We start from the raw sequence: 14,984 nt of genomic DNA, 5'->3' as shown, positions 1-14,984 counted from the left end.
AAAACTGGCTTTTTGATTAAAATTTTATTAAACCATCAAAACAGAGTATAGAAAAAAAATCAAACATAAAAAAGAATTTGGAAATAAAACTTTTTATGGGATTTTATGGGGCCCTATAAGAATTTATATATATATATTAGGGCCGGGACTCGATTAAAAAAATTAATCTAATTAATTAAAGGCTTTGTAATTAATTAATCGAAATTAATCGCATTTTAATCGCATATAAATATTTGACCTGAGAACAATGAGAAGTAAGTTTTTTTCATATGGATTTTTAGTATACCATTGAAGAATGACTGAATACATAAGCTTAAGCAACAAAATATTGTTTATTTTTGTTCAACCTAGTCCAACAGACCAGTGCAATATTGCCATTAAGTGTAGCAATAGGATACAGTGTTTCCCCTAGGTTTCCATACTTTTTTTTCTCGGTACTTCACCCTACTTTGTGTAATAACGAAAACATTTATTTCAGTGAAAAAATAAGTCCAAAACTCTCTATTTTAACATTTTGAACAATAGGGCTTTACAATCTTTTGCTATTTTTTTTTTTTTTTAAAGAAATTCTTGTGTGTTTTAATTTTTCTCATAATCAAATGAAAGCATAAACATTTATTTATTTTTAATCAAATGAAAAATAAACCTTTTTAATTTTTGGCAAACAAACAGAGGTTTGCTGTTAAAATCAATAAATAATAATAATTTAACATTTAAATAATAATTGTAGTATTTTTTTCTACAATTAAGTGGTTAATCTTGTTGTTATATTTATTTTTTATCATATATATTGTTTTTTTGTCAATTATTTAAATAGGAATATTGTTGTTTCATGTTAAACCGTACTTTTATTTTGACAGGTTGCCGTGAAGTTTCTGTGTGTAAAGTATGATATGATGCTGGTTAGTATGCGTGTAGTAAAAAAAAAAAAAAACACGTCCTCCACCATTCATACATACAGACACAAACGGAACATGCAGGATTCATATTAAAACGGTCTTTTTGCATTTCAGTTTTGACAGACACTAGTCCATATCGCGATTTGAATTAAGTGACAGACCAACTTTTGATTAATCAATCCAAAAATCGACGAATTTACGTGGCATTCCGCGCTATAGTAAATTCCGTTTTTATGAATGGAGTCCGCGATCCAGTCCGTGTTTTCACGGAGGAGACATTGTAAACGCGCCCCCCTAAGATAATGGTAGGGGAAACACTGGGATATTTAGAAATATACTAGCCTACATTTCAGAAATTCTGGTACCCTATAGGTAGGTAGACCTTCTGTAAAAGCATTGAGGTGATACTTGAGGCTCTATGTGCTAGTTGGTGCTCCAGTATAATCGGTCCGCCGAAACTCATCCAGTGAGAAACGTTCCGCGGTGCAAAATTAAGTGCGATTAAAATGCGTTAAAAAAAATTAACGCGTTATTTTTTTGTAATTAATTAATCAAAATTAACGCGTTAAAGTCCCGGCCCTAATATATATATATATATATATATATATATAATATATAATATATAATAGCAATGAGGCAATAATAATTACACTGTAAAAAGTGTTCTCCAGTTTTAACTTAAAAACTTAACTTTTTAAGGCAGCTGCTAAACCTAAGTTAAATCAACTTAAGTCATTTAAACTCACAAGTTAAATCAACTAATTTTTATTGAAATAAGTTAAAATGACTTATATGAGTTTTAAGCTGATTTAACTTAAAAACGTAAGGCAGCTGCTGAACTTAGGTTTTTAAGTTAAGTCTGGTGAAAACTTTTTACAGTGTAGTTCAAATAAAGAATCAAAAGCAAGGAAAAAAAATTCTGTTTAAAAACAAAGCAAACTAAACGTACTGACCCCAAATGTTCGAACACTATTGTATATCTTTGCTTTTCACTTGCATCATTACAGTAGTGAAAGTCAGACTATCATTCTCACAGATCGACTTAAACCATAAATGATGCTGTTTTTAATAAAATCACAATCCAACTGGCGAGCGTTGAACTCAGCCAAGCCAATTTTCACTCGCATGTGTTAATGTTGGATTCTGCTTGTTTTTCAAAGAGAGCCAAGAGTTTTGTTATTGTGAAATGTCTGTACGGTCAATTATGTGTAATGTTTTTCAAATCTAAGTCCACAAGTGTCCTGATAATGCACAGAGAGTTACAGAGCCAAAGAATTACGGTTAGAAGTGTGTCTTGTTTATTTCTAGTACATGCCAGTACCAGCCAGGAAACGTAAATGTTTCCTGAGAAGCTCAAAGTGCTTTGCACTTCCTCCCCACCCTTATTGTCTTCTCTCTTTCACTCTGTGTCAATCTGTCTTTGTCATTTTGTCATCCATATTTTTCACCTAAGCATAGTGAGTCAGTCAGGCTTAGACAAACACAAATATATCCCCAACTATGTACTTTTGTATTTTTGGATGCACACTCCTCCAAATATGTCAGGCAGACATTTATTTGGTTTGTAGGGCTGTGATTGGACAGACAGTGCAGACACACGTGCAACAGATGTACCGTCTCGCTTCTTATATTCCTCTGGCTGCTTAAGAAGGTTCACCTCATGTGTGCTGCACTGACAGGGACCCCTGCTAACTCCGGGCCGCCGGCCAGATTCAGAGAGACGACGTGCTCGGGAGGGAGGCAAACAGAGACATGCTCTGTCAATAAACATGGAGGAGCATTGTGGGCAACACACGTGTACATACACGGCTGCTTCTGGAGCTTTTAGTCAGAGAAACAAACTGAAACAACAATTGGTGTCTTTAGTCAAACTAGTCTAGTCTAGAACTAGTTCTTAAGCCAGACACTGATTAGCAGAAAACAGAACAGCTTATTTCCTGTTAACTTTCAGTAGGAAATGCATGCAGACTCCCTGCTTCTAAAAATAGAAATAGAACAAGAAAACAGAAAATATGTATCTGTGACTCCGTAACATGCATTGTATATTTAGGGTTCACACGGTCATAGAAACCAGTCCTGGAAAAAAAAGAAAGAAAAGAAATGAATGAATAAAATCTTGATGCCAATTTAGTAATTGTTCTTTGTTCTATGTTTAATTCTTAAATAATTAATTAGGTAGAATCTCTATTATACTGTACTTTAAATGTTATACTCTATTATAAAATGGCTGTACTCTCATTATTGCTTTTATATATCTAGTCACTTCTAGCCAAGATTGTTGTAGTTAACTAAAAGTAAAATTAAAACTATAACTAAGGCCATAAAATAAATAAATAAATAAAATATTGCTTGAAATAAAGTAAATGTTAACTAAAATTCTGAAAAATCTTAAATAGTTGGCAAGGTATCATTTATCGTTTTATTTTATCATTTTTTTTTTCAACTTTAATTGCTAAAATAACAACAACAAAAAAAGAACTACAGTATGGCATATTTGATCAAACCATACTATAAAATTACTAAAACTTAAACAAAATTTAAAATGAAAATGTAAAACAAAATGATAAAAATGAAAACAAATTCAAAATATTAACAAAATATGTAACAATATTAACAAGTAAACTAAAATAACACTGCTTCTAGCCACTATTAGTTCATTTATTTCGTTTATTTCCCATCCATTCTCCTCTGAAATGTTCTAGGTATTACTAGGGGTTCAAGCACATAGTGCTGAGTAATCTCCACATAAAACTGATTGTGTAGACCAAACCGTAAGTCGCAAAGACTTGAAACATGGAGCGATGGTAGTACTCACACCGCTGACAACGTCACCAAGGCTCGCCCCAAACGGCCTGACGGGGGCGCTACAGTGATCAAAAATACGAAATCACTCTTAACTCCTAAACCGTCAGTCACAGGCTCAAGTGTCTCAGATTCGATTGTGAGCCTGGTGAAATTTTTGAGTTTTTCAGGTTTTTTGCAAACCCTACTTGCACAAACTTATTCTAGGTTTTTTGCCCGATTGGAACCAAACCAGTTCAAGATTCTCTAGAGTGTGAATATCAACAATTATCAAAAAGTCAAACTTTCGACTCACCGTCGCAATGGGATGGTAAAGCGTTCAAAAGGGGCAGGTCCACTTTTAATAAAATGCCTATAACTCCTAAACAAAATGAGATATCTTCACCAAAATCAGAACACGTATGTAAGAGCTCAATCTGATGTTGCAGAACCAAAACCGCAGAGCTTGGCCACTTGGTGCATAAGAGGAAAAAAAACATACAGTATAACTAGGGATGTCCCGATCCGATCACGTGATCGGAAATCGGGCCCGATCACGTGGTTTCAGACTCAATCGGAATCGGACATTACCTCCCGATCAGGACTCGGATATATATGTATATATCATAGGTCGCGTTAACCGAAAACTGTGCGTCATTGACAGAATTTTTGTTGCAATGACGGAAAAATCTGAAGGCTGTTTGTCACTTTGACAGATTACACAGAGGGAGATCAATGGAAATAACAGGATCTGTTACTTCGCTCTTCTTTTTTTCATGTATTATAGAAGTATCGGATCGAGACTCGGTATCGGCAGATACTCAAAATCAAATGACTCGGACTCGAGGGCAAAAAAACCTGATCGGAACATCCCTACATATAACTATAAGATATGTTTTTGTAACTATATATATATATATATATATATATATATATATATATAACTATAAGAGGGGAAAAAACATAAAAATAATATACCCACACAACCATTTGTCCTATCGACATGAAAATCGCTGTGCACGGTCATGGTCCTAAGTGTCACAAGTGTCAAGCTGCCATTGGCCAATTCACGAGTTCGCACTCTCATATAATGTGATAAGGCAATTTAATAAGCATTTTTGGCGTGCTGTCCGGGGGGAGGACTCCGAGCTCGGGATGGAGCCTGAACCCAGAGAACTCTCCCCCCCCACCCTGAACTGGGTGGGATGATAGAAAACCATTGTGGAACGGAGGTGAGCTGGCTGTATTTATATACGAATTGAGCTTGTTAAGGTGATTGGCTGATGAGCGTCACCTGGGCCAGGTTGATTATCTGATCGTGCTCCTCCCGAACCTTGTTAATAAAACATCATTAAAGTTTGAGCACCTATTAGACAAGGTTAACGGAGGCTGATCGGAACGGAACTCGGTGAGCCTGTTTGACTCAAGGCTCCAAAGGTCTGTGAGAAATTTGAACGAAATCAGCCACTGGGGGACGATATCGCATTTTTTAAGGGCATAAATGGTTGTGCATTTTTTGCACATACACGCAGTATTGGTATTGTATGACAGAACTCCTCATTCCGGACAACTTTGACTCTAGAAGCACTGCTGTTAATCAAATCGTTGATTGAAAATATGTAAAATACCTACTTTTGCGAACTAGTCCTTGTTCGCTCAATCTGGAAAAAACACTGCAGTACAATTCTCTTGACTCTCTAGGTCAGGGGTTCTCAACTCTGGCCCTTGAGATCCACTTTCCTGCAGAGTTTCTCTCCAACCCAAATTAACACACCTGAACAAGCTAATTAAAGCCTTCAGGATTGCTAGAACATTACAGGCAGGTGAGTTTGATCAAGGTTGGAGCTAAACTCTGCAGGAAATTGGATCTTGAGGGCCAGAGTTGAGAACGTCTGCTCTAGGTCAATAATTATAAAAAAAAGTGTTAAATTTACCCTTTGGGAAGCTACGGGGTCGTTTAAAAAAAAAGGGGCCTAACCCCAGAATCCTATAAAGCCTAAAGGAAAACTCAAAACTTCACAAACGTGAGCATGTGACAGGTGATTCTAAACAAGGTTTAGAAAAAGCTAAGGTGTATTAGCTGCTTTTAGCACTGTAAGTGGAACATTTCCAACTGGAAAGGTGATTTCTGGCAATAATTTACAGAGAATACATTCTAAATGGTTTATTGCATATGTGCTTCAAAGCCTTAAAGTGCTTAAACCCCGGCAATCGCTATATTTACTACTATCATTATTTACAGGGCACAAAAAAAGTATTTGAACTGGACCACAAAACCAGTCTTGAGAAGCATGGATATATTTGTAGCAATAGGCAAAAATACATGGTATAGGTCGAAACTATCGATTTTTCTTTTATTCCAAAAAGCATTAGGATATTGAGTAAAGATCAAGTTCCATGAAGATATTTTGTAAATCTCCTGCTGTAAATAAATCAAAACTTAATTTTTGTTTAGTAATATGCATGCCTAAGAACTTAATTTTGGAGATCAGATATCCTAACAAACCATACATCAATGGAACACTTATTTATTCAAGTGGGCCTTTGTGGTCCAGGGTCACATACATAAAAGAATAACCAAGTGAAGCTAGCCCTGGTTCCAATTCAGTTCTATTTCTAATGAACTTTTCTAAATCAGTTCTCAGATTCACAAGTTAGTTTATCACACTACTGTGAACATGATCTACTAATGTTTGACAACCACAAAGTGGCAAAATGTGTTTTTTTAAAATGTTAACTACCACACATGTAGTAAAACTGAAGTGTTGTGTGCTTTATGCGCAATGGTGTTGCACAATGTTTACAGCCACATTTGCAAAGGAAAAGTGATGAACTCTTGTTCTGATGATGAACATGCTGACAGTCTTTGTGCAATGTCTTTGAGGAGATGTATGAGCGTGTTTGGAGAAGTAGGGAGTTTTGTGTAGGAGCGCACAGACCAGTAGCTGCAGAAATCATGGAGCAATGCGGAAAAGCTAATGACTTGGAACAAGAGAGAGAGAGATAGATGCAACTTAAGCAGTCAGGGCTGGAAAAAGCTAAGGCGTATTAGGTCCTTTTAGCACTGTAAGTGGAAAATTTCCAACTGGAAAGGTGATTTCTGGCAATAATTTACAGAGAATACATTCGAAATGGTTTATTGCATTGTTTTGATGGCAACATACGTGCATGTTAAACTTTTTCACAAAGTTTAAATCCCTCATAAAATTGTTTACAAGCACAAATTTATGTCCTATATTCACGTATTTTTTATTAAAACTTGTGTGGGGACATGAAAATGGCTTTTTTTTTTTTTAAGAGGCAATATGTTTGACGTTACTTCACAGGCTTCTTTCTAATTGTTTGCAGGTGGGACTAAAAGATCATTTGATTATACATATTTGTGTAGCAAAAAAGCAATTAAATCTGCTATGGATGCATATGGATGACTTTAACTAAAAGCTAAAATTTCATTGGGGTTTAGTCATCCAAAAGAGAGTTAAAGGCTGTCTTCAGCCGCCCCCTGCAGGATGATAAACACTACTAAGCACACTTTACCTGAACAGCACTTTCTCCATTTCTCCATCAGAAACCAGTCCATCCCACAACTGGCATTCTGGCAGTTTTTGTGGCACTAAACTACTGTGATGTTGTGCACGTTGCTGGATTCGGATATCCGGAGTTCAGGAACCAGAGACAGCCCATCCACTATTATGGAAAAGATACAATGAAATCCATGAAGGTTGGTTTTAAAGCATGCCTTTGCATTGGAAAAACTGAGCTGAGGTTCTCAAGTTGATGAATATGTTGCAGTGCTTTACTGAATGTTGCTCTCGTTTCAGAATTCCTACCATGATCTCAATCAAGAGGCTCATGTGCTTAAGAGACTGGAAGACCTGGGAGCCATTTTATATCTTCATCCTCATTCCTGACACTCAACATGAAGACATATACAGTAAATAAAAACATAAATGAACGCATGTAAATACAGCACTACAGACAACATCATCTTCTGCACTGCAGAGCTGTTAGCAGTTTCTGTAGGATTTCTGCGTTTCTATGTGATTCACATTTTTTTTGTTGTTGTCTGACCTCAAGTATTTATAATTAATGAATCTTTTCTGCTTATTTTTTTGTTTCCTTTTGGGAACTTTTTTTTAATATCACCACTGGATATTTTGTGAACTTCTTAAGTATTTAATAAAACAAAGTGAAGCAAAAACTGAGCTCAAGGGCTCTGGCCCGAGCGGATTAATGGAACGCTATTGGCTATTCAAAATAAATGGGCGGGGCTTAGAAATATGTTTTTGTTTCAGTTAAAGGTACGTCACCACATAGAATAACGCTGCGTGTTTCAAGGCACCATACCCCAACGGCGTTCCATACTTCAGTGGACCTTTAAGCTGCCTTCACGCCATGTCGTAATTACCATAATTCCAACACGTGACATTTTACTGACAGCTTTTCCTGTCGGACTCAGAGGTAGCAGTGGCACCAAAATGAACCTGGCGGCAGTCACGTGGTACGGCCAGGGTACAGCTGCCACTGGGGTCCGTTCTTCGTACCTCGCTTACTACATCCAAGATTCAATAAAACAAACGAGGCACAAAGTAGCTCCAAACTTCGTCTCGCTTTAAATGTCCCTTGGAAGTCTACCAATGAAGTGTGGAGCTACAGTGATTTATTTACATGGCTACTAACCCCAGATTTCGGACTAAAGGGCACAAACCGAGATGAGATATGCAAGGTACGTTCACACTTGGTATAATGATTCAACACACTTTAGGTCAATATCACAACGGACCTCTCCTTTAAGTCTTCAAATCTATACTTTCTGGTTTTTATTCAGAAAACTAAAAAATATTACAAGAAAATGGTATTCAGATTACAATTTACTCAATATAGCAGGACAAAACAATATTACAAAGTGAGTAAACGAAAGTGAAAAATATAAACAATATGTGACCCTGGACCACAAAACCAGTCATAAGGCTCATTTTTGTTTTGAAATTCAGATTTAAAAGCTATATAAATAAACTGTATTGATTTATGGTTCAGGATAGGACAATATTTGGCCGAGATACAACTATTTAAAAATCTGAGGGTGCAAAAAATAAAAATATTGAGAAAATCGCCTTTAAAGTTGTACAAATGAAGTCCTTAGCAATACATATTACTAATCAAAAATTAAGTTTTAATATTTTTACGGTTGGAAATGTACTAAATATCTTTATGGAACATGATCTTTACCTAATAACCCAATGATTTTTGGCATAAAAGAAAAACCAGACCCATACAATGTATTGTTGGCCATTGCTATAAATATGCGACTTATTACTGGTTTTGTGGTCCAGGGTCACGTATAAAAAATAAATACAACAACAGAAAACATTTTCTGTACATGCTAGAGAATAATTAAATATTTTATAATTGCAAACATAGCCAAAAGAGTAAAAAAGGTAACACATATTTATAAATTATATTTATCAGCTACTGTAAATCCAACAAAATCACTTTTTTTTTTTTTTTAATTTTTGCCAGAGCTTTTATATATTTAAATATAAACTGAAATAAACATTGCTTTTTTTAATTAACATTTTTTTAACACAGCCTTTAAATAAATATTTAAATAAATAATATTTATTGAACGAAAATAAAGCCAAAATGGAAAAGGCATGTGTGACAAAGTTAGGACACCCTTACTGTTAACATTGGAATTAAAAGGGTAAATAACAGTCAAGCACTGCTAATCCAATACCTTTGATTAACTGATCATCAGAAAGTCTGAGCACCTCTATAAAAGCATAAGCTTTGGCAGTTTGCTGGTCTGGAGCCTTCAGGTGTGTGTTAACACAATGCCAAGCAGTTAGACATCAGCAATTATCTTATAGAAGCAATTGTTGCTGCCATAAATCTGAGAAGAGTAATATGGCCATTTCCAAACAATTTGAAGTTTATCTGAAGTGGAAGACATTTAAAACAGACACCTCTCCTTCCAGGAGTGGGCGTCCCAAAAACATTCACCCCAAGATCAGAGCGTGTAATGCTCAGAGAAATGGCAGACAACCCAAGAACTACACCTCAGACTCTACAGGCCTCAGTTAACATGTTAAATGATAAAGTTCATGACAATACCATTAAAAAAATATGGGACAAAAATGGTATGTTTAGAAGGCTTGGCCTCTTATATCTAAAAAAAACCCCAAAAAAAACATGGCAGCACAGTTTAGGTCTGCAAAGTTGCATCTGAACAAATCAAATCTTCTAGAATAATGTCCTTTGAACAGACGAGACCGAAGTGGGGATGTTTGGCCATAATGCACAGTGCCAAGTTTGGTGAAAACCTAAAGAGCATATCAGCACAAACACCTACACCTCAAAAGTCGCACATAGGGGAAGGCCGATGATTTTGGGCTTGTTTTGTAGCCACAGGACCTGGGCACCTCACAGTCATTGAGTCGCCATGAACCCCTCTGTATATCAAAGTATTCTCGAGTCAAATGTGAGGGCATCCGTCTGACAGCTAAAGTTGGGCCAAAATTGGGTCATGCAACAGGACAATGATCTTGAGCACACCAGAAAATCTACAACAGAATGGCTGAAAAGAAAAGAATCAAGGTGTTTCAGTAGCCCAGTCAAAGTCCAGAGCTCATCCTGACTCAAATGCTGCGTTGAGAGCTGTGCATAAGCAAATGCCCACGAACATTAATAAACTGGAGCAACGTTGAAAAGAAGAGTGGTCCAAAATTTCTCCTGTACAATGTAAAGTCACACAGAAAATGAATATGTTATGTTATTGCTGCTAAAAAGTGGATCTACAGGCAATGGACTTTGTCACACATAGCCTTTCCCTCTTGTCTGTATTTTTCTCAAATAAATAATGACACTGTGTGATATGTCATGTGATGATTTATTTTCCAAATTTTAAGGCTTGCCAAGGACCAGATAATTTTTTATGATGTCCTGATACAGAAAACCATGAAATTCAATAACTAACAATAATTCTAACTTTTTCACATGACTGTACAAATAGGGTGGGAAATAAATGTTGCTTTTTTAATGCACAATTTTTGACAGCTTATAGCTTAAAAAAAAAAAAATATATATATATATATATAATAATAATAATAATAATAATAATAATAATATTATATATATATATATATATATATATATATATATATATATTCTGTATGTATATATATATATATATATATATATATTCTGTATATATATATATATATATATACACACACACACACACACACACACAAATATGGTGGGAAATAAATGTTGGATGAATTGCTTAATAAATAAAAAATAAAATAAATTAAATCAGTCAATCAAAAAAATAAAATAAATTAAAATAAAGAAATAAATTCTTCAGAGTTCCCATATTTAAAGGGATAGTTCACCCCAAAATAAAGTTTCTGTCATTAATTACTCACCCTCGTATTTGTTCCGCACCCGTAACACCTTTGTTCATCTTTAGCACACAAATTAAGATATTTTTGATGAAATCCAAGATTTTTACTTAATTTAATTAAGCTACGAGAATACTTTTGTTGCGCAAAAAAACTAAATTAACAATTTTTTTTCAACAGTTTTTCTCCTCTGCATCACCCTAGCGCCATTTTGGACATGTGGACTATTTTGTCAGTGTTCTCTGTACCTTTCTGGACCTTGAACGTGGTAGGACCCTTGCTGTCTATAAAGCTCACAGATTTAATTAAAAAATAACTTAATAAGGGTGAGTATTTAATGTAATTAACAGAATTTAAATTTTTAAGGTGAACTATCCCTTTAATATCTATTAAGGACAAGTTCAGAACAGCAGTCTTTTTCCTCAGATAACCATATCTTCATTCCGTAGTGCACTTTTGAAATTAAATGTAACACGAAAAGGAAAGATGAGCTATTTTTTTTAACTCAATCTCTTTAATTTTGGGATGAATCTGAAATAAGAGATTCAATTATTTTTAAATAGGCTGAGCTGAGTGTCTGGGAAGTCGTGAATAGAATATCTGTAGCAGTACCTCTCACAGCCTGAAGAGGGCGATTGATCAACGTGGCAGCGTGAGCGCGCTCTGTTCACACTCGCAGAGAGAGTGAAACATGAGTCTACATGCAATCGCTGAAGCACATCATATGAACATGATGGCCTTATGTTCGTTTTCTGCTTTCTGCTTATTGTTTCGATCTAAAGTGGAAAGAGCTGCCTTTCTGTTTGAGTTAGATTCATTAGTCAGAGCTTCACAGAGGAGGAACATCTGGAGTTGTGTCAGGCAGCAGAGAGTGTTTTTATGTGTCCAAATATGCTGCCAGACTGCAAGGCCTCATTGCTTACAGCCCTTAATATGACTGATGTTAAGTCTCAGCAGCCTAATACAGCAAAATATCTGGTGAGAGGTTAACTTTTGGTGTCATTCAAATGGATGCTGCACACCATACACCAACGGCTTTCATAAATCAGAGCCATAATTGGAGGAAACATATGAAGGCAACACATGTACGCTCCAGACTGTTCGAGAAGGTAAGCAGCCTTGTTGACCTTGTTTTAGTCAAATTCTAGAAAGCAGCCCATGTATCATTTTCCAACAGTAAATCTCACAATAGAAGGTTTGCATTTACATCGTGGTTTGGTCAGTTTTGCTAATTTATGCTGTCTAAAATTAGAACTTAGACTTCGAAAGCAGGAAAGGGCACAGTATTTTGACAAACTAAAGTTAATAGGTAGTAAAGATTATTAAAGATTAATATTTCACCTACCTGACTGGAAGTGATGACATGAATGTTGTCAAGATTCTTGCCCTGGGAATCCTGGTTCTGTTTGGTCAACCACAAGTGCCTTTTGTTCCTCAGGCAGTTTTTTTGCACTCTTCTCATTGATTTGTTACAACTTTTGGCAGTCTGTAGTACTCCAAATGTTCCTCCCGGTCCAACCGATTAGTACAGCCCAAAACATGACAATAATTGACCATTTTCATCAGCCAAATTTGCGAGTTTGATTCGGTTCAGTGATATTGCTTACGTTCAGGGCTGCCAATATTTGAGGATCAGGGTAAATTTAACTTATTTTGTCCTCTGGGAAACATGTAAGTATCTTCTGTAGCCTCTGAAGGTCAGTACTAAATGAAAAAAATATAAATATATTTAGGCAAAACAAGAAAGATACTTTTTCAAACCTTTCTTAATGCATGTTTTTTTTTGTTCTTCTAAAGCATCAGTGAGCGTTTGAACCTTCTGTAAATGTTCCATATGAGTCCCTCAGTTGTCCTCAGTGTGAAAAGATGGATCTCAAAATCATACAGTTATTGTTGGAAAGGGTTCAAATGCACAAAAGTGCTGGAATACCGAAGAATTTGTGGGACATGAAGGATTTTTCTGAACAGCAGGGAGTTTAACTGTTGAGGACAAACACGGGACTCATGAACAACTATCACTACACAAACAACATAAAAAGAAGGTAAGAAAGAGGTAAGAACACAGTATTAAGAAAGGGGGGTGTAAACTTTTGAACCAGGTTATTTTTATAAATTCAGCTATTTTTCTTTTCTTGTGGACTGTATGTAAACATCTTTTATGTGAAATATCTTATTCAGGTCAGTACTAAATAAACGAAAACATGCATTTTGTGTGATCCCTCTTATTTCGCAGATTCTGAAAGGGGGGTGTAAATTGTAATTTCAATAGAACTGACATAAAAGTATATTTTAGTTTACCACGAATGCTTGTCAGTACAATTGGCAGTACATTTTAACATATTTCAAAAGAATTATGAATTGAAGTCCCTCTTAAAAGTGTTAAAACAACACTTGCATTCAATAATTGCATTTAATTGTAATTAGCCATTAAGTGGCTGAAAACGTTACATTATTCTTTCTGTAATAAGCACTATTTTGAAAAGTATGCTGAAAGTGTACTTCTTTTTCAAAAGAGCCATCTTTTTTAAGGACATAGCTTTTGGAACAGATCTAGTATGTGATTTTACAGACTATTAAGATGCACGTGCCTTAGTCGTCAGCCTCTTTGCCACAAAGTTCTTCTTTATGTTCTCCATTAGTACACACTTATTTCAGTTCCATGCCAGTGCAGACAGAAACTGCGGCAGGAATTTCTCTCTGTAGGGCTGGGCGGCCACTCGTGAAGTAGTTTAGGGCACAACAGAGCAGTTGAAGTGCGTCACCGGCCCTCTTCTTCAGAGGCTGGAGTGTCTGAACAGCGGCGGTTTCGTTCCCCCTGCAGAATCAGGATGCATTGCTTTGTCATACCTGATTGGTCATCCTAGTCTGTGTTATGCAACACACTGTTACATAATCGAAGAATATCTGTTTATATGACAACCCAAAACAAGGTCAGTGCAAGTTATCAATGGGACAACTTGTTCAAACACGCCTGTAGATGTGGATGTACGTATGTTTACCTGGATACGCCAGTGATTCGATATCAAGATTGACCAGCTTTGAGCAAAAAAGCCCTGTGTGTCTTTTATCAATAATGCAGGAATGTGTACGTCTTCTCTTAAATCAATATTAGAGTTGTTAGCGTATTTTCACATTTAAAAGCCAGGTTTAAATGACCCATCGACTGGTAAATGACAGATTTGTGTGATATTTAAATGCTCAGCTCTGTTCCAGTAATCAGTGTAGCTGCCTTGCATGAAAAGTATATGCAAATGGGAAGTACAGCTAGAAAAGCAGTTGCTCTTCAATAATTTCCTCCTGCAGTACGATGCTGCTGCATCATCACGATGCTTGCGTGCAATTTTTGGCTCAGATGCACAAAGAACTGCTGCTTTTTTACATAATTGCTAAATCAGCTCTCTTTACACACTTGAACTATTTGCATGTGCCAACAAATCTGTTTGATGCTGTTGCTTTTTTTGTTTGCCGATGGTGTTTGAATCCTGAAAGCGTTCTTTTAATGTTAAGACGGCGTTGAGCAGAGATAATGTTGTGTTATTCTCAGCGCACCCACACTCTGTTAAAAATTGTGCCAAACCTGAACTGGTCTTTTTTTTCCCTATGTGATGAACCTTCCCACACGTTGTGAAGTGCAGGGATTGTGCAGGTAAAAGCACACACACACACACACACACACACACACACACACACACACTGATAGCACTGTGAATTTTGGTGAAAAGATTTTGGTTTGCTCTGTTTGTTCACATTCTGCTTCTATTATCAGCAGAGTCATTCCATGTCAAATCAACCACATTTTGGAAACTTCCCTGGCACAAACTTTTGATTTCGCTAATGCTTTTTTTCTGTAGAAAGACAAACATAAATAGTGACAAAACCCAAAATATTAAATGTCACACAT

General features: G+C 36.0%; 1 protein-coding gene across 3 annotated transcripts in view; it reads left to right on the top strand.

The window, feature by feature from the left end:
- The window catches only part of st3gal4 (ST3 beta-galactoside alpha-2,3-sialyltransferase 4), a 50,952-nt gene extending 40,402 nt beyond the window's left edge, over positions 1 to 10,550 (top strand). For all 3 annotated transcript variants that reach the window (XM_073850624.1, XM_073850625.1, XM_073850623.1), the window contains exons 10-11: positions 7,249 to 7,401; positions 7,502 to 10,550. In XM_073850624.1, coding sequence (XP_073706725.1) covers positions 7,249 to 7,401; positions 7,502 to 7,591 — 243 coding nt within the window. In that variant the 3' untranslated portion in view covers positions 7,592 to 10,550. The remainder of the gene's footprint in view (positions 1 to 7,248; positions 7,402 to 7,501) is intronic.
- Positions 10,551 to 14,984: the final 4,434 nt, after the last annotated feature.

Source organism: Garra rufa, chromosome 11 (assembly GCF_049309525.1).
Source record: "Garra rufa chromosome 11, GarRuf1.0, whole genome shotgun sequence".
Classification (NCBI taxonomy): domain Eukaryota; kingdom Metazoa; phylum Chordata; class Actinopteri; order Cypriniformes; family Cyprinidae; genus Garra; species Garra rufa.
Note: the sequence above shows the minus strand (reverse complement) of the source record. Positions and strands in the feature narration are given on the sequence as shown.